Genomic DNA, 23,388 nt, shown 5'->3' with positions numbered 1-23,388 from the left:
CCGTAGAATGAAATGTGGGCTTTTCAGAAGCTGGGCCATAACAGAGGCCTTAAAGGCTAGTGGAACAAAGGGCCTTATTTAGAGTTTGGCGAATGTTTCACTCTATTTAAAATGCATAGATGCCTTATACACTCCAACTAGGGAAGCCACTACATCTGCTACTTTTGACAGATGTCAATCATCTGCTAAGCTCTAAATCAGGCCATAAGGCTTTATTAAAAGACGTGTTAATAAGGGCGTAATTGCAGTGCAATTACATCTTTAAAAAGGCTTGGGCCAAGTGGAGAGTCTGAACCAGTTAACAGTTCACGAAGGAGAGGACATCCTTAGTCTACAAGGGATAAAGCGAGTGAAGGAGATTTTTTATCACCAATCTCATTATTTCATGTGCTAGTGAGCTCTTTGCCCTAGAATTATCTGTGGTTTGTGGGCGAGTTCTTTGAAAATCACCAGCATTCACAAAGTTCTTGTATGATTGCTTGTTTCCGAAGCTGTATATGCAGAATATTTCTTTACTAGGAATGGTAGCTGAATGGAGTCAAGATGCTAACGTGACTTGCTTTGCTTCTACAATTATGTTTTTTTATGTATTTTGTAGTCTTATTTTGAAAAGGATTATAAAATAATGAAAGCCCAATGTCTCACTTGGAAATCCACAAACATGAGAAAATTATGGAAGATTAGAATTAGTCATATTCTATCTAGGGTGGGTTTAGATGTGTATCCACCATAGGAATTTAAGGCATCTGAATAGTGCTTATTTTTTTCTGCCACAAAAACGATAAGCTGCTGTGACAGGCAGCTTTAGAGGAAGTAATGTACCTTGATGCAAGAAACGTTTAGAGAAGGCTGGCTTCAAGTAACTCTTTGAGACGGAGCTCTGGGAAATGCAGCATGTTTAATGCTTGGGGCAGGCACTCAATGACAAATAAGCAGACCTGTGCAAAGAGTTTGCAGCATACCACAGCAGAACGGAAGATATTCACACGGTTCTTGGTGGGCACCAGAAGATGGATTAACGGACACATACCTTGATTATCCAAGTTGACGTCCACAACTCCATGTTTGACCTTCATGTGGCGGCTCAGATTCCCCTTTAGATTAAATTTGCTTGAGCAGTATGGACATTTATAGGGTTTGCTCCCAGCGTGCAGGTGCATGTGACCCAGCAGATTATACATGCGGTTAAAGGACTTCCCACACACCTGAAACAAAAGCCCAGCTGCAGTTAGCACAGAATCTCAAGTCACCTTAAAAAAACTGTACATATGGAAACACATCTATTTGGCTAGTGATTAGTGAAACATTTTAACGGGGTGTAGAGTCTATGAAAAGATTCATTGCTTAACTTGTAAAGGTCACTTCTGTTGGTGGGGACAGGGATTTATTTAGTGTCATCAGATGTTTGACCAAAAACAACAAAGAGAAAGGGAGAAAGGAAGAGAATGATAGAAAAGCAGTAATGAATTGAGAAAGAAGGGATGAAAAAGAAACAAAGTGTGATAAAGAGGCAGGAAGAGTACATTGGTGGAAGCATGAGGCAGGAAGTGGAAGTAAGACCAAGCAGCCTTTGTATTCAGGAGCCATGGCTTTCAGCAGTGGCGCATCAGGCTCCAAAGAAGAAAATAAATACACAAGGGGAGTCCCCTTAGGGGACCCAGAAACCTTTTTTGTCAACAAATTTACTGGTCTGATCTCAGTTCATTAATTCGGCCTTGCAACTCAAATCATTTCCACACAGTAAGATGGCGGAATAGCAATTTCACAGCAATTGGTCGAGACTTAATGGGATGCCATAAGAGCATTACTGTACCTTGCATTTGAAAGGCTTGACTGGAGAGTGCACGATCATATGGGTCTTGAGCGTCTGCTTTTGAACAAAGGTCTTAAAGCAGGTGGCGCACTCGTAGGGACGGACACTGGCGTGGATCAGCATATGCCGCTTCATGTTGGCATGTAGGGTGAACTCTCGCCCACACACCTCACATTTGAACTCCTTCACTCCCTAAAGAAACACAAAAAACAAACTTTTTATCAAGGCATTTCACCAGTACATGTAATAAGAGGCAGTTTATAATGTGTTTGTTTTAGACAGTAAGCACTATATGGTTGGGAAATAAAGTACAGATAGGAATGGCAAAGGACTCGTAGGATGGTGAGAAATGTGGAGCTTTTCCCTGTTCGAATATCCAGCCTGTCACAATGCCAGCTCTAACAGCAGGGCTCGAGGCCTATCTGCAAGCTTAGGGCCAGAAAAGGAACAGCTCCACAACTTTGGCCCAAGAAAGACTCAGAGGAAAACCCTACATAGATTGCCCTGCCGTGTCATTAGGTGGCATACACATACATGTGTGTACATTTTAGAAGGGAGTTTGAGATTTGCAAGGAGCAAAAAAAATAGCGGGTTTCCCTATTTGTGTCGCACCGAATTCTGAAAAATGCCACACCTTGAGACTGTAATGCTCTGAACTGCTTTCTGCTTCGATTTTTTCCTTTCCTCAGTTATATCCAGGAGTACACTACCTTGAGAGGCAGAAGGAACTGTTTCCTTCTTTGCTGAGGGGAACACTCCCTTGTTAGATGGAGTAATGAAGGAAAGATGCTGACGCACAATTCGATACAATACAGGTTCTGGCACTGGCAACAAACCATGTTAGAATTTGTTTTTAATCTTTTTACTATATTTTTACAGTTTAACAAAACACAACTATAGCACAGATTCCGCATATTCTGGGAACAAAGAAAATCAAGTTTTTTTATTTACCCGTCTCCCTTTTTTTTTTAATTAATCGATGTTTCAACAGGGCATTACAACCCGAAGGCTTCTTGGCGCTAGACTGAAGACTAATAAGAAAGACTTGAGGGGAATATAATGTGACAGCCAGGTCTTAAGGACCCTCCTAAAAAAAAGGGGATCTAATATCAGTTGTAAAGAACAGTACAGAGCATTCTAAATGCTTGAGACTTAGGTTGAGAAGACTTGGCCCTGAAGAGACTTGTTGTTGAACCGAGGATTGCAAAGGAGGACAGAAGATGCTGAAAGACACCTTCTTGTTCCGATGTCTCCTCAATCATGGACAGTCAACCAGGGGGAAGGCCCATGCGAGTACCCTACTGGATGAATTAACAAAATGGGTTGAAGAAGGGTTGCTCCCCTTCTAACAAACCAGATTTCGTAAAGGGGGCTCAACCTTCGAAAGTGCTGTTGCCTTAGCTTACATTGAACAGAAAGCCAATGTTAAGAACAATTTGCCAGCGTTCGCCTGCTTCGTAGACTACTCTACCGCATACGACTGCATAGTACGGAGCAAACTATGGGATAAACTTAAAAACTGGAAAATCCCGGACAGCCTCCTGAATGCCATCATTTCGATCGACAGCAGGACCAGTGCGGATGAGACGGTATCCCCAAAATTCTATACAGACCGGGGCGTGAAGCATGGATGTGTTCTTATGCCAACACTATTTAACTTCTATACTGCAGGCAAAGAGCTACAGAACACTAATCTAGCCATACCAAAGATAGGTCAAAAGAAAGTGCACCTACTACAGTATGCAGATGATATGCTAATTTTTGACCATACACAGATACAGCTCCAGAAGGCATGCCTTACATACATTTAACAAATGTAATGAACTTGTTGACAATCAAAGTAAAACAAAAGTGTTGATATTTGTCCGTTACGCAAGGAAAACATCGCAAAAATATGGAGGCTGGGCCCTTTGACGATATTATCGCCAAAAAACTACAACTTCTTAGGAGCCTGGTTTAGTGACACAGGGAACGGGACCATACATCAAAACAGGATGAAGTCAAAAGTACAAGCAACTTTATGTTCCCTATGTAAACTGCACAGTAAATTATATAGCCCAATAGGAATGCTTGGGCAGTATCGACTCAAGAGGGGTGGGGGAGTTCACTGCTGCATTGCTCGTGCATAATTGAACAGATGAGTGATGACTGAACTGACTATGGTATTTGATATTTTAAAAATATTCAAATCGGTTTCCAAAAAAAGGAATGCTTGGGCACAACTGCAAAATATTTCTATCGAATTTTGAAAGCTCCAGCAGGATCTCTGTAGGATGTGTTAAAAACAATATAAAGTGAGCAGCAGACACCATGGAGTACTCATTTCAATATCGGGGTGGAGACCTTAAATCTGCACTCGAGATTTGGTCTGTGGAAGCAATAAGCTATACGATTGTGAGAAACTCCATAAACAAACATATTTGTATGATATGACAAGAACCGGTTACTGCCAGCATTCACGAAAAGCAATGATAGTCAGCCTTAACTGCACCATATGAAGCCAACATAATACAGCCTTATTTAAGCCAAGCAGTGGGAAGGAAATGCTTGAAAGAAATTCTTAGGGCCAGACTGGTGCCCATGAAGATAAAAGAATTAAATCCCAACTGGAAAGCATTATCAAATATCACAAGATGCAGATTATGCAATTATAGAGAGGAGTCCTTACTGCATCTGATACGCGTTTGTCCAGCACTGCTACAAACTCGACAGAGACTATTAAAAACTATCTTTCAGACAAAGGGAACACCAACATGTGTGGAAGCATTGGAGGTGCTTTTCTTTTGTATGATCCTATCAGAACCGTCAAGATTTGGCAAGAACGGCTCTAAAAGAAGCAATGTGCCACTGTGTCAAACTCTGCCTCCTAACTTGCATGATGTCAATGTCATCTGTTTGTTAGAAAGCATGCACATAGGCAGTTTATTTGCTTTTTTGTAAATTGTATGTCACACAGTTCAGCTCCCAGCCGCCTCTGATGGAACAAAATGACAACTCCAATGAAATTTGACATTAGTAATGCACTTTATTCAGCATCTTTGTAGATTAGATCCTCACTGTCCTCGCACTGTATTCTCTTGCACATGTTTGCACATGTTGGTGTCCCTGAATTTGGTCCCTCAGAAGAACTGAAGTATTGAAAGTAATGATGCAAAGCCAAACTCGCTCTGATAGGTTCACTCTGTAGAGAGAGCTCATTCAGTTTGTCTAAAATCATGTAAATAGGCACTTTATTTTCTGTTTTGTATATCTTATGTCACACAGTTCAGCTCCCAGACAGGCCGCCTTTGCTGGAAAAAAACGAAAGGCCAACAAAATCTGACACTAGTATTGCACTTTATTCCACATCTCTCCAGATTAGATCCTCGCACCTGATCTCGTGTTTTTTGGGCACATGCAGCCACGGCCCGTGGAGGGAGTTAAAACAATGTAATTTATAAAACGAATTTCGTAGCGCGCCTGGCATCGCATAATGAGATGCAGTGCGCGCTACGAAATTCGTTTTATTAATTACATTGTTTACTTACCTGCAATTATCCATATGCTGATTTTTAGCACCCTCCACCCCGCCCCTCCCCCTACCCGCCTCACTGCCCCACCATAACTCCCTCCACGGGCCGCGGCTGGACACATGTTGGTGTTACTGAATTTGGACCTTTAGAGCAGAAGTCATGATATTAAGGTTAAAAAGGCCCACTCTGCTTTGATAGGTTTAGTGCATAAGGAGATCTGGCAGGGTGGGGTTATTCTTCTAGTTCAGATATCTGTTGATCTTGCACTTACTTTTGCACTTTTTGCACAGTTTAAATCAATCAATCAATCATATAATTTGTAAAGCGCACTACTCACCCGTGAGGGTCTCAAGGCGCTGGGGTGGGGAATTCTGCTACTGCTCGAAAAGCCAGGTCTTGAGGAGTTTTCTAAAGGTCAGCAGGTCTTGGGTCTGCCGTAGGTGGATGGGGAGGGTGTTCCAGGTCTTGGCGACGAGGTGGGAGAACGATCAGCCACCGGAGGTCGCTCTTCGGAAGCGGGAGACTTTGGCGAGGGCGAGGTCGTTAGAGCGGAGCTGGCGGGTGGGGGTGTAGAAGCCGAGTCTTCTGTTGAGGTACGTTGGTCTGGTGTTGTGGAGTGTCTTGTGTGCGTTGGTGAGGAGCTTGACGGTTATCCTCTTGTTGACCGGGAGCCATTGCAGGTCTCTCAGGTGGGGTGTGATGTGGCTGCGGCGAGGGATGTTGAGGATCAGGCATGCAGAGGCGTTCTGGATGCGTTGGAGCCGTCTCAGGAGTTTGGCCAAGGCTCCTGTGTAGAGGGCGTTTCCGTAGTCCAACCTGCTGCTGACGAGGGCCTGGGTGACTGTTCTTCTTGTTTCGGTGAGAATCCACTTTTAGATCCTGCAGAGCATGCGGAGGGTGTTGAAGCAGGAGGAGGAGACGGTGTTGACCTGTTTAGTCATGGAGAGGGTGAAGTCAAAGATGACCCCTAGGTTGCGGGCGTGATAGGTGGGTGTTGGGGGGGTTCCTAGTGCGGTCTGCCACCAGGAGTCGTCCCAGGCCGAAGGGGTGGATCCGAGGATGAGGACCTCCATCTTGTCCGAGTTCAGCTTCAGTCGGCTGTTCCTCATCTATTTAGCGATGGTCTTCATTCCTCCGTGAAGGTTGGTTTTGGCGGTTTGGGGGTCCTTGGTGAGGGAGAGGATCAGTTGGGTGTCATCGGCATAGAAGATGATGTTTTCGATCGTGCCGACGGGCGACATGGGCGAGCGGTTCCATGTAGATGTTAAAAGAGTTGAGCTGAGGGATGAGCCCTGGTGTACGCCACAGATGATCTTGGTGGCTTCGGAGCGGAAGGGGGGAAGGCGGACGCTCTGTGTTCTGCCGGAGAGGAAGGAGGTGGTCCAGTCCAGGGCCTTCTCTTGGATCTCGGCGTTGTGGAGGAGTGTTCGTAGTGTGTGGTGGCAGACCGTGTCGAAGGCGGCTGACATGTCCAGGAGAATGAGGGCCGCCGTTTCTCCGTTGTCCAGCTGGGACTTGATGTCATCGGTGGTGGCAATGAGGGCAGTCACGATGCTGTGGTTGCTGCCAAACCCGGACTGGGAAGGGTCCAGGATGTTGTTCTTCTTGAGGTAGCGGGTCAGTTGTTCGTTGACGGTCTTCTCGATGACCTTTGCCGGGAACAGGAGCAGGGAGATGGGCCGGAAGTTTTTGAGGTACTTGGGGTCCGCCTTGGGTTTCTTGAGCAAGGCGTCGATCTCGGCGTGCTTCCAGCTCTCCGTGAAGGTTGCTGTCTCTAAGGAGGTGTTGATGACTTTCCGGAGATGGGGTGAAATGGCTGTGCTGGCTCTGTTGAAGATGTGGTGTGGGCATGGGTCTGACGGAGATCCGGAGTGGATGGTGTTCATGATCTTGATGGTCTCGTGGTGGTTGATGTTGGTCCAGGAGAGCAGGCGGTTGGTGTGGATGGTGGTTGTGGGGGCGAAGGTCTCAGTGGTTGTCGGGGCAGTCGTGGCGTTTAAGCTGCTGTGGAAGTCTGTGATCTTGCGGTGGAAGAAGGTTGCCAGCGAGTTGCACAGGTCTTGCGAGGGTGAGACGTCGTTGGTGTTGGAGCTGGGGTTGGAGAGTTCCTTCACGATGTTGAAGAGCTCTTTGCTGTTGTGCGCGTTGTTGTCTAGGCGGTCTTTGAAGGAGGCCCTTTTGGTGGATCTGATGAGGTGATGGTGTCTGCGGGTGGCGTTCTTGTGGGCTGCGTGGCTGTCCGGTGTTTGTTCACAGAGCCATATCTTCTCCAGCTTTCGGCAGGTTTGCTTGGAGGACCAGAGGTCTTCAGTGAACCAGCTGGCTTTCTTGTTGGTGTGACTGTTGGAGGGTTTCTTGATCGGGGCGAGGGTGTTGGCGCAGTTGTTGATCCACTGTCTGAGGTTGCGGGCGGCGGTGTTGATGGGTGGGCTCTGGGCGAGGGTGGTGGTTAGCTGGTCTTCGGTGACTTTGCTCCAGCAGCAGCGAGGCATCTGTTGGGTGCGGTGGTGCATGGTGGGTTTCTTTAAGGTGAAGTGGATGCAGCGATGGTCGGTCCAGTGGAGTGTTGTGGTGATTTTAAAGGAGAAGTGGGGGCTTGCGGAGAAGATGGGGTCAAACGTGTGACCGGCGGAGTGGGTGGGTGTTGTGAAGAGTTGTCTCAGTCCGAGGTTGGCTCGGTTGTTGATCAGGGTGGTGGAGTTGGCGGCGTTGTTGTTCTTGAGGTGGAAGTTCAGGTCCCCGAGGAAGATGTAGTCCGTGGAGGCGAGGGCATGTGTGCTGACGAAGTTGGCGATGGAGTCGTTGAACTGTGGTCAGGGTCCAGGGGGTCTGTAGATGAGGGTTGGTGTGGATCTGGAAGTGCAGGTGTTCGGTGTTGCTGAGGGTGTCATCGGTGTTGGTCGAGACTCAGAGTGTTCCTGTTGAGGATGGCGATTCCTCCTCCTGCTCCGTTGGTGCGGTCCCAGCGGGTGATCTTGTAGCCTTCCGGGTCGGCTATGGCTATGTCGGGTGCCTAGGCGGGGTTCAGCCAGCTCTCCATCAGGAAGGCGACGTCTGGGGAGGTTGAGTCGAGTAGGTGCGAGAGTTCAACGCCATTTTTGCGGGCTAAGTGGGTGTTGAGAAGGATGCATCTGAGGTGGTTGGGTTCTTTCCTGGTCGGCAGCATGGTGGGGTGGATGCCTGTGAAGCTGCAGTTCCGGCAGGAGAAAGCTCCGTGGGTGCGCTTCGGGCGGCCAGGAAGCAGGTGTGGGGTCGTCCGGTGTTGAGTGGGTGGAGAGTTTTGACATCATAGTGGTGTCGAGCGTTGTGGTGTTCGCGGGGTCCAGGGGTCCTGGCGCTGGGCGCGGTCCAGGCGCGTACAGGCACAAACGGGCTTGCCTTGGGCGCGCCCGCTGCACGGCCTCCATATGAGGGGATGTGGGAGGGTGGAGCAGCTGGGAGGCGGGAGCGGGGCGGCGAATGGAATTGCAGGGGTGGGGCCGCAGGTACGCAGAGGCGGGAGAAACGGGCGGGGGCCGCGGGAGAACTGGGCACAGGAAGGAAAATCAAGTTTAGGCAAGAAAACAAGTACAGGCACAGAGGAATAAAAACAAGTCTGGGCAAGAAAGCAAGTACAGGCCAGAGGAATAAAAACAAGTCTGGGATAGAAAGCAAGTACAGGCACAGAGGAATAAAAACAAGTCTGGGCAAGAAAGCAAGTACAGGCACAGAGGAATTAAAACAAGTCTGGGCAAGAAAGCAAGTTAGGCACAGGGGTAAAATACAAGATTAGGTCAAAACAATCCAGGCAGAGCCGTGCACCAGCGTGGGGAGTGACATGCCTGCGAGCAGGGTCAGAGGTCGCTCTGACCCGGTTACGGAACTTCGCCCCTTAGACTGGCGAGCCGGATGCTAAGGAGGATAGGTTTAATGGCATCCCTCGACAGTTGAATTTGCAATATTAAGAACAGCTGCTTGCATACACATTGGACATGATCTTTTATTTCTTTTTCCATAGGGTATGGAGGATTTTATTAATATGTAATGTTATGCCTAGACATTCTTTTGTAATGGAAACAGAACTAGTATGAATTTACTGCAGCACATTGCTTACAACTGTATTCTGTTCGCTTTTTATTTTGCAACATTGTATTTATTGAGAAAGAATTACAATGATTTTAATCAATCACGCAAAATAAACGTATTCATTCATTGGCAGTCAACCGTGGGGATTTGTTATGGAGGAAGTGGTGCAGAAGGCAAGACACCGTTAAGGTAGTGCGGGAGTTACCGTAGGGTGTTCAGGCTTGGCTAAAGCTAGGAGGATTAGTCCCCATCTGTGGCGCCTGATGTTGGTTGGATTGGAAGTGCAGCAGTAGTGTCATTTTCATGCCCAGATAAAGACTTACAGTAATCTAGCTAGATACAAAGAAGCTCAGCAACACGTGCCAGACTGCCTGCAACAGGTGGTAATCAACATTTGTTGTTGCATCCAGGTCCGTACTGCTGAAAGGCATCCTTGCAGTAAGGGGACTTCACTGGTGGCGTTGCTGAGGGTGAATAAGATTAGGGTGTCTTCCTTGTAATAACAGTCGTTTAACCTAAAAACCGCATAATAGCATCCAAATGATCCATATAGATATGCAAAAGGTAACAGATAGACTCTTGAGGAATTCCAAAGTGGCAGATGGCAGTACGGGAAAGCAGAGGTCCTAGTCTCAATTCTGGAGTTCTCCCAGTTAAGAGAAGAGACACTTGGAGATAAAGGCAGAACCCATAAATGCAGATTCTCAGAAAGCAACCTGGTATGTAGGGAGAGGGACTTTTCAAGTGACATTAACAATAAATACATTCTGATTGAACCACAGAACGTATACTGCTTACTGACTGACATGGGGTGTCAATTTTGAATTTTCCCACACCACAATCCTTTAGTGTTACAGGACATAAACCTTCTTTCATGTTTTGTTTTTTTAGCCACAAACGACAATCTGATCACAGCTTGCCCTTTAAAATACTTTTAAAATGTGTCTGCTATATTTGTGGGTTGTACTGCCAAGCAGAAAATGTTGCCCTGCTGCACAAGCTGTGAGCGTGGTGGCACCTCGCTGTCCTGCAGGGACTCACCCATGCTCCGACTAGCTGGTTCCCTGCATTCTGCATCCTTGAACGCTGGTCCGAATTATGCATGTGCCATCTTGGATGTCTCTTTTCCTTCTGTGGGGAGCCAGGGTTAAATCGGACTTTGTTTCTGAAGTGTGGTGACTATGGCTGCTCTTTCATTTGGGGAACATGTTAGCGGGATAGCAGCAGTGGCCTCAAAGGGAGTCAGGGACATGGCGAGATGCGCCCTTCAATCCAGTTCTGGTTTTAGCATTTAGTCATTGGTTGCCGTACTTGATAATATATATAAGTATAACGAGCAGTTCAATATAGTGCCTCCTTCCTGTTTTTAGGTTTCCTGTTTTACACCATAAAAAGGGGAGACACCTGATCTCCTCGATGTTGCAACACTACCCACGTAATTTTGATGGTTTATTGCCCCTAATTTGCATTTTGGACACATTTTTTTTCCTCAGTTATATTTTATAGGTCTGAGGACTTTGTAGTCAGTTTGGTACCTTTCTGCTGACTAGATTTTTACTAGAGCACAATCTTGAGTTATATAAACTCAAGATCGGAAGTTTTTTTAGTGCTTTGAGGCATTTCTCATTCTGAGACGGTTCTTCTCTGCAGTCACCTAGTACTTTATATTGTGTGGGAATATTGTGGCAAGCTGGAGGTTGCCCTACCTCGGGAAAATGATTAGTTTTCCGCTGTGAACTGGTGAATGTGTTGACTGAAGAAGTATCAAGTAAAAGGAACAATACTTTCATAGAGCTCGCCTTCAACTGTTGTCCATAAAAACACTTATTTAACCTTCAAAAAATTCACTTAAACTGATTTCCACCCTGCGTCCCTTGACTCTACAACTTGGGGCTCTAGTTCAACTTGTCTGCCCAGTAAGCAATGTTCAGGAAGTGGCAATGCATTGACAACAAGTACTTTCCAAATGTTTTTCAAACTTCAACAGGGACTAAACAAGCATTTGTAATGCAATCGGTCTCGCTTTTGAGACCTTTTAAGTATTTAGCCATAGCGCAGCTCTGTGCTGTAGACCCAATGTAGATGGAGATGTACCTGTTGCTGGAACAGGCCCCTCCAGTGTAAAACAAGCACAATGTTTTTTTTTATGAAAACAACTAAAATAAACGATATGTAAACACACACACACACACTATATAATCTTTATAAAAGCCAATCTTTTTTCAAACGCTTCGGGAAGAGAGTGTGCACACGCTTTGGAAACTTATTTTGTTATTTTTCTAAAGTGCACACATGCTTGCTGAAGATAAACATGTCCTCACTCTAATTCAGCAATAAAAACAAATCTTTTTTTCAAATGTTTTGGGAAGCATGTGCACTTTAGAAAATAACAAAATAAGTTTCCAAAGTGTGTACACACGCATCACAAATGATACTGAGTTAGTGCGCCCACCTGCAGGCATATCGATCTACTTAAACTGTGCTTCTGACCTGTGTAGTTATCCATATGAACATGTTGTGATGGCTGACCAGGAGAACCCTGAACAGGTAATGGCCAAACAGAAGGATCACTTATTGAAGTCGCCATGGGAGGGAATGAGCCACACAAAGGAGGGACAATTAAACGTGAAAGGCCAATAAAAACCAAGCATTTCAGAATGCCACAGAAAACAACAAATGGCCATCAATGGTCATGCCAAAAGCCCACGGAACAGATACAACATGTCTTGTGGACAGCACATGTGTGGTCTAGGCTCGACCTAAAAAATGCGGAATCTACAGCTTCAGTCATGTCATTGAAAGAGGGATTTTTATAGAAAAAATACTTTTCTAGAGTTTCTATTCATTTTGCAACAGTTTTTTTCCTACTATCAACCCTAATTGCAGCTTTCTGACTAGGATCTCGTCAGCTTGACTAGCCTAAGTTTAGTCTGTTTTTTATGGGATGTTGTAACTAAAAAAGAAAATAAGAAAAACACTTTCTATATATTAACACAAACCAAGTATCAAAATAACACTATCTAAACGGACTAACAGATACGAGAGGACGACAACCGTGGAGTCTACCTGCTCATGTACTGACCCTGCTGCAGTCATGGCAGTGGCAATGCCATGTGCACACCTTATGTATACTATAGAATACAGCCAATGCTGTCAATATAAATCACAAAGTTTTTATTTCAATTTCCGTCATACGAATTAAACACTATGAGGGCAAAATTGATTTTTAGAATTAATCTTGAAGTTTTAATTTCTATTTAGTTTGTCATTTTTTCATTTGTATCAGCGGATTATTTATACATTACAAACAAGGAAGACATATCTACAAAAACATTGAATCAACACATATACCCCTAGTTGATACTATACCCCTTGGTATCAGTCATACACACTCACTCTCTACAAGTTCTTACATTCCACACATTCACACTCAAATATTTTACTTGCAATAACCATTTTTATGTACATTTCATATACAATTTGTACAGGAACCATAGTATACTTTGTACACTAAATCAACTCAATGCAAATATTATTTATATTTCCTTATGGTTCACAAAGACAAAAGGTCTACGCATTTCGAACTCCCTTTTGTTATGGGGTTCTCATCAGGACCGTAAACTGTGGATGAAAAAAAGAGAAGGGACTCTTATTAATTCTTTCAGATGTTTACACCTAAAAGCTGTGTTGTGGTTCAACAACCACCTTTCTGCATCTTACCTCTCTAGTGAATCTTCAGATTATGGGGTCCTTTAATTCAACACGACGCAGAACCACCTAGATGGTAAATGTATATTTTAGCATGCGTAGTCAGACAATGGAACGGTTTCTCTCAAAAGGGAAAGATAAATAAATCCAACCACTCACTTGAACTCTGTGGGAGGCTTTTCTCTACCGCTAGGAAAACAACACAAAAAAAAGGTGTTTTTAGCTGGGATATTGGGTGTGTGTTCTCCCCCTGTTGTTTAATCGTTCTGATGAGCTTCTTACCTAATTTCAAATCATGAGCACCTCTGGTGTAGACGTTTTTGTTTTGGGAATGCTTCTCCGGAAACTTCCGCCGAGTGCCTGGTGGGAAAGACGAGAATGTGTCACTCTGACTCATTCTATATTCACGATTTGACAAAAGGCTTCAGGGTTGCTTCTGGCTAAACGCCATTCACGGCGTCTTACCTTGTTTCGTCCTGCTTCGCGGCTGTTGTCCGATCCGATCTCTCAGTCCCGGTCGGTCTGTACTCTTCCGCCAGCGCGCTTCCGTTTTATCCAAGTCACGTGATGCTACCCCTGCTTGTGAGCGCCATCTTTGAGTGGAGTATTTGTTCCTTCGGGCATATTTTTCAAGTTCTGTCACCAGATCCCGTTCACATAAACAAGTAAATGTTGTCGGGGGGTTGTGGCAGTCATTGTTTATTCCATAGGTACGGTGACGGAATATTTAATTTTTGGCGATCTACCTGATCATAATGTTGTTTCTGGCGGGGGTGTTACATTGATTTGGAACATTCATAACACCTTTAAGAGGGCAGCGGTTCTGTTTTCACAGTGAAAAGGAACTTTCCTCTAGTTTGTATATTGGTAATTATTGTTTATTCCATAGATGCGAAATATTTGATATTTGGCAGTTTACATGATCATGAAGATATTTCACGCAGGGTGTTGCATTGATTTTTCCAGTGTTACAGAAGTGGGGAATTCATAGCACCATTGAGAGGGCAGCGGTCCTGTTTTTCAGAGAAAAAGAGACTTTCCTATAATTTGTATATTTCTGAAAATTCATTAAGTCCTTCAATGGCCGAATTAAATTTCAGAATCATCATGGCCTCTTTCTGTGCAAGTTTCGCCTCCAGATCTCCTCCTCTTGGATCTGTCTCTACTTTCATGATAACCGTCCATCGTAGATCATTGTCTTTATGGTCTTTCAATTGCCAGTGATTCACCAAGGGTGCATTAGGGACCTTTCTTTTTATACTGGATCTATGTTGTTGGATTCTCAAGCGAATCTCTTGATTGGTTTTGCCAATGTATAATGCATTACACGGGCATATGATCCCATAAATCACATTACGTGATTTACAGTTTGTAAAGTAGTCATGTCTCCACATTTTTCCATCATGCTTAAAAACTGATCCTTCCTCCGTTGAAGCACAGCAATTACAACCACCACACTTGTGGTGGCCTGTTATGGGGGGCAGTCCGACCATCGTTCTTAATGTACTTGCACAGAAAGAGGCCAAGATGATTCTGAAATTTAATTCGGCCATTGAAGGACTTAATGAATTATCAGAAATATACAAATTATAGGAAAGTCTCTTTTTCTCTGAAAAACAGGACCGCTGCCCTCTCAATGGTGCTATGAAATCCCCACTTCTGTAACACTGGAAAAATCAATGCAACACCCTGCCTGAAATATCTTCATGATAATGTAAACTGCCAAATATCAAACATTTCGCATCTATGGAATAAACAATAATTACCAATATACAAACTAGAGGAAAGTTCCTTTTCACTGTGAAAACAGAACCACTGCCCTCTTAAAGGTGTTATGAATGTTCCAAATCAATGTAACACCCCCGCCCGAAACAACATTATGATCAGGTAGATCGCCAAAAATTAAATATTCCTTCACCGTACCTATGGAATAAACAATGACTGCCACAACCCCCCCGACAACATTTACTTGTTTATGTGAACGGGATCTGGTGACAGAACTTGAAAAATATGCCCGAAGGAACAAATACTCCACTCAAAGATGGCGCTCACAAGCAAGGGTAGCATCACGTGACTTGGAGAAAACGGAAGCGCGCTGGCGGAAGAGTACAGACCGACCGGGACTGAGAGATCGGATCGGACAACAGCCGCGAAGCAGGACGAAACAAGGTAAGACGCCGTGAATGGCGTTTAGCCAGAAGCAACCCTGAAGCCTTTTGTCAAATCGTGAATATAGAATGAGTCAGAGTGACACATTCTCGTCTTTCCCACCAGGCACTCGGCGGAAGTGTCCGGAGAAGCATTCCCAAAACAAAAACGTCTACACCAGAGGTGCTCATGATTTGAAATTAGGTAAGAAGCTCATCAGAACGATTAAACAACAGGGGGCGAACACACACCCAATATCCCAGCTAAAAACACCTTTTTTTTGTGTTGTTTTCCTAGCGGTAGAGAAAAGCCTCCCACAGAGTTCAAGTGAGTGGTTGGATTTATTTATCTTTCCCTTTTGAGAGAAACCGTTCCATTGTCTGACTACGCATGCTAAAATATACATTTACCATCTAGGTGGTTCTGCGTCGTGTTGAATTAAAAGACCCCATAATCTGAAGATTCACTAGAGAGGTAAGATGCAGAAAGGTGGTTGTTGAACCACAACACAGCTTTTAGGTGTAAACATCTGAAAGAATTAATAAGAGTCCCTTCTCTTTTTTTCATCCACAGTTTACGGTCCTGATGAGAACCCCATAACAAAAGGGAGTTCGAAACGCGTAGACCTTTTGTCTTTGTGAACCATAAGGAAATATAAATAATATTTGCATTGAGTTGATTTAGTGTACAAAGTATACTATGGTTCCTGTACAAATTGTATATGAAATGTACATAAAAATGGTTATTGCAAGTAAAATATTTGAGTGTGAATGTGTGGAATGTAAGAACTTGTAGAGAGTGAGTGTGTATGACTGATACCAAGGGGTATAGTATCAACTAGGGGTATATGTGTTGATTCAATGTTTTTGTAGATATGTCTTCCTTGTTTGTAATGTATAAATAATCCGCTGAAACAAATGAAAAAATGACAAACTAAATAGAAATTAAAACTTCAAGATTAATTCTAAAAATCAATTTTGCCCTCATAGTGTTTAATTCGTATGACGGAAATTGAAATAAAAACTTTGTGATTTATATTGGCAGCATTGGCAGTTGTTCTATAGTATACATTAGGCAGGGTTTGGCCTTGCTGTCTGGGAACCCATACCCAGTGTCGCGTATCAGTTTTGATAGCAGGCTAGCGCCTGTGTGGTAGCCTACAACCTTGAGTTTGAGGTTATATGTGTTGTGTTGACATTGTTGTTCCAAGATAGGAACATAGGAACTTGGTCCTACGTCGTGTTGTAGTGTTTTCTTGGCAAGATCTTGATTGAATGTATTGAGTGTGTATGGTTAAGTATGTCTGAAAATGAAGCATTCGCATACAGTGAGGAACATATAAAAAAGCTGCTAGCGGCTCCACCCCTTTTTGCGTCAGCCTCCCTAAGCGTTTCAGCACAAAACCAAAACGAAACCAAAAAATTACTAAGGCTAAAGAAAAAACAGATCCGGACGGATTTGCATGGACACTTCTTACTGAAGCATCTAAGAGCTGGTACAATTCCAGGAGGTCTACAAATAAAAAACATACCTGTGATTTTCACAGAGGACCCTATCTATAAAAAGGGCTATAGCTACATTGAAACAAAGTGTAGCCGGGATCTAATGGTATTGACCATCGAAACTGCTCAAAGATTATCTCAAACACAACTAGAGGAGATTGAAAACCTACAAACCAGCATTGCTACAAACCAACTGATTACAGACGCAAAAAGTTTACTAGAAAAAGTAGAAAAGGAAATCAGTGAGTTCAAGGATTATACCATAAACCAAAAAACAAACCAATTCGACGAAGATCAAAAGAATTTTAACCTGGAAAAGGTATATCCATTCTTACAATCGGATTTCTACTCTCGCCCTGAGTCGCGAAGATACTTACAAGAGTACCAAGGAAGATCGTACCAAAAATATATCACATTCTCAGATACCTCGTCGTCTGGAAGTAGCAGTGAGGGTGATAACGCTGACCCTAGAAGAACTCAGAATAGAAGAGGATCATTTCAACAGAATCAACAGGGACCAGCTTTTTTAGGGAGAGGCCAGACAAAACCCAGAGGAAAAACAAGGTACAATCAACCATGGGAGATGTCGACCAGACGCCAAAACTACAAAAATTAACACCTTCCCTGATTTTCAATATCTCCAATAAAATCCTGACAAAAGATGAAGAAAGTGTCCTAGAGAAAGGATTAACATTTGTACCCACAAAAAGAACAGATTTTGTTAAATTAAAAATTGAAACCATGGAATTTTTTCGCAAAATTAGATTCAAAACATTCTTTGCAGAAAACCCAATGGAATCAAGTACAGAAACAACTGGTCTCCGTAAAAAATCCACGTTCTGCCCCCCAAATTATAAAATACCAAAGGAGGTAATAACGTTTGAGAGAACAATTCTATCAGCAATCACTGACATGGAATGTAAAAAAGGATGGATCAAGCACAACATCACCAAATCTGAATCAATGGCACTCACAAATTTGAAAAATGATGCAACCATCGTTGTGAAACAAGCAGATAAGGGCGGAGCAATTGTGTTGTGGGACAGGACCCTTTACATCAATGAGGTTAAAAAACAACTTAATGAGGTAAATTGTTATCGGAAAATTAATAAAGACCCCCACACTAGAACTTAGATACCAACTCCACGCAATCATAGATGATGCACTGCAACAAGGCTTCCTTGGAAAAAAGGAATCCGAGTACTTGAAAATTCAACATCCCAGAATCCCTTTATTTTATGTACTGCCAAAAGTACACAAAAATAAAGAAACACCCCCAGGACGCCCAATCGTCTCTGGTTGTGAATCTCTAATGGAGCCTATATCAAAATTCGTGGACTTCTTTTTAAAGCCATTCATACCAGATGTAAAATCATACATCAGAGATACCATGGATTTCATTAATAAGCTTAACGAAGTGGAATTTGATAAAATGAATGAATGGATGGTAACGATGGACATCACGTCCCTGTATACACAGATACCACAAGAAGATGGTATACAGGTACTAAAAAAGACATTGGAAACAAGAGAACGGCCACAAAGGGTTCCAACTGAATTCATTATACAATTGGCAAGTTTTGCACTAAAAAAAGAATTATTTCTGTTTTGACGGAGATTTTTATTTTCAAGTAGGCGGCGTAGCAATGGGATGTCCGTTTGCTCCTGAATTAGCCATTTTGTATATGTCAAGCTATGAAGAGAAGTTTGTGTACCAAAACAACCCGTTTGGAGTATGGATAAAAAACTGGAATCGTTTTATAGACGATATATTTTTTGTGTGGTCTGGTCCAGAAAATGAGCTCAAAAACTTCCATGACTGGTTGAACAATAGAACAGAGGAGATTAAGTTCAGCCTAACATATTCTAGAAGTAAAATGCCTTTCCTAGACGTTGAAATTTACCCTTCGGAAGAAGGAGGCCTTAAGACTACCTTGTATAAAAAAGAGACAGACAGAAATCGAGCACTTCACTTCAGCAGTAATCACCCCCGGAGCCTAAAAGAAAATTTGCCCTTCGGGCAGTATTTAAGGATTCGTAGAAATTGCCAAGACAAGGAGGAATATATTTACCATGCAGAAAAATTTACTAGAAATCTGATTGACCGGGGATACCCCAAAAAACTACTAAAACGCTCTCAAAAAAGAGCTTGGTGGACCCCGCGAGAATGTCTACTAGAGAAAAGATCAAGACAAAAATTGGACAGAATAGTACTAGTCACCACATATTGCCCCAATTCCAACAAATTGAAAAAGCTGATCAACAGCAACTGGCATTTGGTTAAGAACTTATGCGATGAACTGAAAAAGCCTCCATTATTCGCGTTCAAGAAAGATTCAAGCATTGCGAATAGATTGGTGAGAGCAGCATTACCAACAAAAACGCAACCAACATTAAGAACGATGGTCGCGATGCCCCCCATAACAGGCCACCACAAGTGTGGTGGTTGTAATTGCTGTGCTTGAACGGAGGAAGGATCAGTTTTTAAGCATGATGGAAAAATGTGGAGACATGACTACTTTACAAACTGTAAATCACGTAATGTGATTTATGGGATCATATGCCCGTGTAATGCATTATACATTGGCAAAACCAATCACGAGATTCGCTTGAGAATCCAACAACATAGATCCAGGATAAAAAGAAAGGTCCCTAATGCACCCTTGGTGAATCACTGGCAATTGAAAGACCATAAAGACAATGATCTACGATGCGTGTCCTACGCCGACGACACGCAACTCCTCTTCACGCAACTCCTCTTCACATGTGGCAAAGATCAGCCATTTGAGGGGGAGAGAATTCGGGACTGTCTGGATATGGTCTTCGGCTGGTTCCAGCGTAATAGCCTGAAGGCCAACTCCAGCAAGTCGGAGGTTTTATTATTCGGCTGTGCCATCGATCCCGAATGGCGGCAGTGGTGGCCGGCCGCTATGTGCCCTCCGGTGCAGTCCTCCCAGGTTGCCAAGAACCTCGGTGTTAGGCTTGACAACAAGCTCTCTTTAAGAGCGCATGTTCTCGGCCTGGCCGGCGCCTGCTTCGGTATTCTGAAAATGCTCCGCAAGTTTCTCCCTTTACTATCTGCGGAGCACAGACGGATTACAGTGCAGGCGCTAATCGGGTCGAGGCTCGATTATGCCAATGCTCTCTTTCTAGGTTTACCGGACTATCTGGTCCAGCGCCTGCAGGTGGCACAGAACTCTGCAGCCCGTGCGATCTTTGGTTTGCATAGACGAACACGGGCTTCTGGGCTGCTGCAGTCGTTGCATTGGCTGCCGATCCGTAAACGGATTATGTTTAAAGCCCTGACGCTGGTGCACAAAGCTCTGTTTGGCTCAGGTGCGGGATATCTACAGAAGAGACTGGTGTTTTATCGCCCCGCCCGCTCTCTTCGCTCTGAATCCCTCTTTACTGTTGTGGTCCCACGGGTGAGGAAGGCTCGTATGGGGGGGCGTTCTTTTAGCCTCAAGGCCTCCCAGTTGTGGAACTCGCTCCCACTGGTACTTCGCAGCACTCCCAATTTGCTTCAATTTAGAAGGAACCTGAAAACCTGGCTTTTTAATCTTTCTGTTTAGGTGGATTTTCTTTTTCCTGCTTTTGGGATCTGTTCTCTGTGTTGTGTTTTACACTGTAGCTGTTGTGGAAAGCGCCGGGACACTCTTTTAGAGTAGCCGTGCGCTATATAAACGCATTTTAACATAACATAACAGAGACAGATCCAAGTGGAGGAGATCTGGAGGCGAAACTTGCACAGAAAGAGGCCATGATGATTCTGAAATTTAATTCGGCCATTGAAGGACTTAATGAATTATCAGAAATATACAAATTATAGGAAAGTCTCTTTTTCCCTGAAAAACAGGACCGCTGCCCTCTCAATGGTGCTATGAATTCCCCACTTCTGTAACACTGGAAAAATCAATGCAACACCCTGCCTGAAATATCTTCATGATCATGTAAACTGCCAAATATCAAATATTTCGCATCTATGGAATAAACAATAATTACCAATATACAAACTAGAGGAAAGTTCCTTTTCACTGTGAAAACAGAACCGCTGCCCTCTTAAAGGTGTTATGAATGTTCCAAATCAATGTAACACCCCCGCCCGAAACAACATTATGATCAGGTAGATCGCCAAAAATTAAATATTCCGTCACCGTACCTATGGAATAAACAATGACTGCCACAACCCCCCGGCAACATTTACTTGTTTATGTGAACGGGATCTGGTGACAGAACTTGAAAAATATGCCCGAAGGAACAAATACTCCGCTCAAAGATGGCGCTCACAAGCAGGGGTAGCATCACGTGACTTGGATAAAACGGAAGCGCGCTGGCGGAAGAGTACAGACCGACCGGGACTGAGAGATCGGATCGGACAACAGCCGCGAAGCAGGACGAAACAAGGTAAGACGCCGTGAATGGCGTTTAGCCAGAAGCAACCCTGAAGCCTTTTGTCAAATCGTGAATATAGAATGAGTCAGAGTGACACATTCTCGTCTTTCCCACCAGGCACTCGGCGGAAGTGTCCGGAGAAGCATTCCCAAAACAAAAACGTCTACACCAGAGGTGCTCATGATTTGAAATTAGGTAAGAAGCTCATCAGAACGATTAAACAACAGGGGGCGAACACACACCCAATATCCCAGCTAAAAACACCTTTTTTTGTGTTGTTTTCCTAGCGGTAGAGAAAAGCCTCCCACAGAGTTCAAGTGAGTGGTTGGATTTATTTATCTTTCCCTTTTGAGAGAAACCGTTCCATTGTCTGACTACGCATGCTAAAATATACAATTACCATCTAGGTGGTTCTGCGTCGTGTTGAACAAGCACTGGCGTTGCCAATAGGTCTCGCAGTAGGAAAGTTGGAGCTATTACAATTGCAAATAACAATGCCTTTTATTTTTGTTTTAATTTTAAAAACATAAAGGGCTTTGTCATTTACAAAACAAATAGCTCCAACTTTCCTACTGCGAGACCTATTGTGCACTGCACAGTGTGGGTGAAAGTGGCACTGCATGTGTGTGAGTGGCTTTGAGTGAGTGGCGTTGCGTGTGTGAGTGGCGTTGCGTGTGTGAGTGGCATTGCGTGTGTGAGTGGCGTTGCGTGTGTGAGTGGCGTTGCGTGTGTGAGTGGCGTTGCGTGTGTGAGTGGCGTTGCGTGTGTGAGTGGTGTTGCTTGGGTGAGTGGCATTGCTTGGGTGAGTGTGGCATTGCTTGGGTGAGTGTGGCATTGCGTGGGTGATAGTGGGCTTGCGTGGGTGTGAGTGGCGTTGCGTGTCTGAAAGTGGTGCTGTGTGGGTGAAAGTGAGTGGCTTTGTGTGAGTGAGTGAGTGGCTTTGTGTGAGTGAGTGAGTGAGTGGCGTTGCGTGGGTGAGTGGCGTTGCATGTGTGAGTGGTGTTGCGTGGGTGAGTGGTGTTGCGTGGGTGAGTGGTGTTGCGTGGGTGAGTGGCGTTGCGTGTCTGAAAGTGGTGCTGTGTGGGTGAAAGTGGCACTGCGTGGGGGTGAGTGGCTTTGCGTGAGTGAGTGAGTGGCGTTGCGTGGGTGAGTGGCGTTGCATGTGTGAGTGGTGTTGCGTGGGTGAGTGGCGTTGCGTGGGTGAGTGGCGTTGCGTGGGTGAGTGGCGTTGCATGTGTGAGTGGCGTTGCATGTGTGAGTGGCGTTGCATGTGTGAGTGGCGTTGCATGTGTGAGTGGGGTTGCGTGGATGAGTGGGATTGCGTGGATGAGTGGGATTGCGTGGATGAGTGGGATTGCGTGGATGAGTGGGGTTGCGTGGATGAGTGGGGTTGCGTGGATGAGTGGGGTTGCGTGGATGAGTGGGGTTGCGTGGATGAGTGGGGTTGCGTGGATGAGTGGGGTTGCGTGGATGAGTTGCATTGCGTGTGTGAGTGGTGTTGCTTGGGTGAGTGGCGTTGCGTGGGTGAGTGTGGTGTTGCGTGGATGATAGTGGGCTTGCGTGGGTGTGAGTGGCGTTGCGTGTCTGTAAGTGTTGCTGTGTGGGTGAAAGTGGCACAGAACCTTTGATGTGGCCTGGCGCAGGAGAAATGCTGCTGCTGCTAATTAAATATAACAAGTGATTAAAAATAGCAGCTGCCGTCCACCTGTGGGGGTAGGGGCAGTGTGAGATCTACAGAAATGCACAACCAAGTTGATTCACTCTAAGTTACATCATAGACAGCCAAAGGCAACGCATGGCGAGACAAACTGTGTTGCTGCAGAAATATCAGTTTGCGTACAACAGAGTTGGAGCTGCATAGCCCTGTCAGCAAAAATAGCTCTTAAAAAAGCACAAGAAGCCTGTAAATTGTTATGATTAAATACACAGAATAAAATAAAAAGATTCCGAAAAAAGTACGATTAAAAATAAGTTGAAATAATTCTGAAACGGCTGAAGGTCTTACTTTAACAATAAACTGCCATCCGTGTGGCACGGATCATTTCTGTTGAAAAGGGGAAGAGGGGCCTGGAGAAGGGGTAGATGACAGCAGCGATCGAAAAACTTTTAATTCCGTGTGTGAGGGGAAACATGCCGTCAGTTGAGCGCATATACTGAGACAGCAGAACGCAAGGGAGGGGAAGCCGGATGGGGTGGGAGAGCCTGGGGCGTGAATGCGAGCGAGGAGGGAAGCCGGATGGGGGTGGGA

The 23,388-nt window shown here is 44.5% G+C and overlaps 1 protein-coding gene across 1 annotated transcript in view; it reads right to left on the bottom strand.

Annotated features, from left to right (window-relative positions):
• Window positions 1-23,388, bottom strand: part of ZNF710 (zinc finger protein 710) — a 194,076-nt gene that overhangs the window by 17,839 nt on the left and 152,849 nt on the right. Inside the window, exons 3-4 of the mRNA XM_078683242.1 lie at window positions 1,814-2,005; window positions 1,031-1,205 (exon numbers count right to left, since the gene is read on the bottom strand). Of these exons, the coding sequence (XP_078539368.1) occupies window positions 1,031-1,205; window positions 1,814-2,005 (367 nt within the window). The remainder of the gene's footprint in view (window positions 1-1,030; window positions 1,206-1,813; window positions 2,006-23,388) is intronic.

Source organism: Lissotriton helveticus, chromosome 3_1 (assembly GCF_964261635.1).
Source record: "Lissotriton helveticus chromosome 3_1, aLisHel1.1, whole genome shotgun sequence".
Lineage (NCBI taxonomy): Eukaryota > Metazoa > Chordata > Amphibia > Caudata > Salamandridae > Lissotriton > Lissotriton helveticus.
This window is presented reverse-complemented; position numbering and strand designations above follow the sequence as displayed.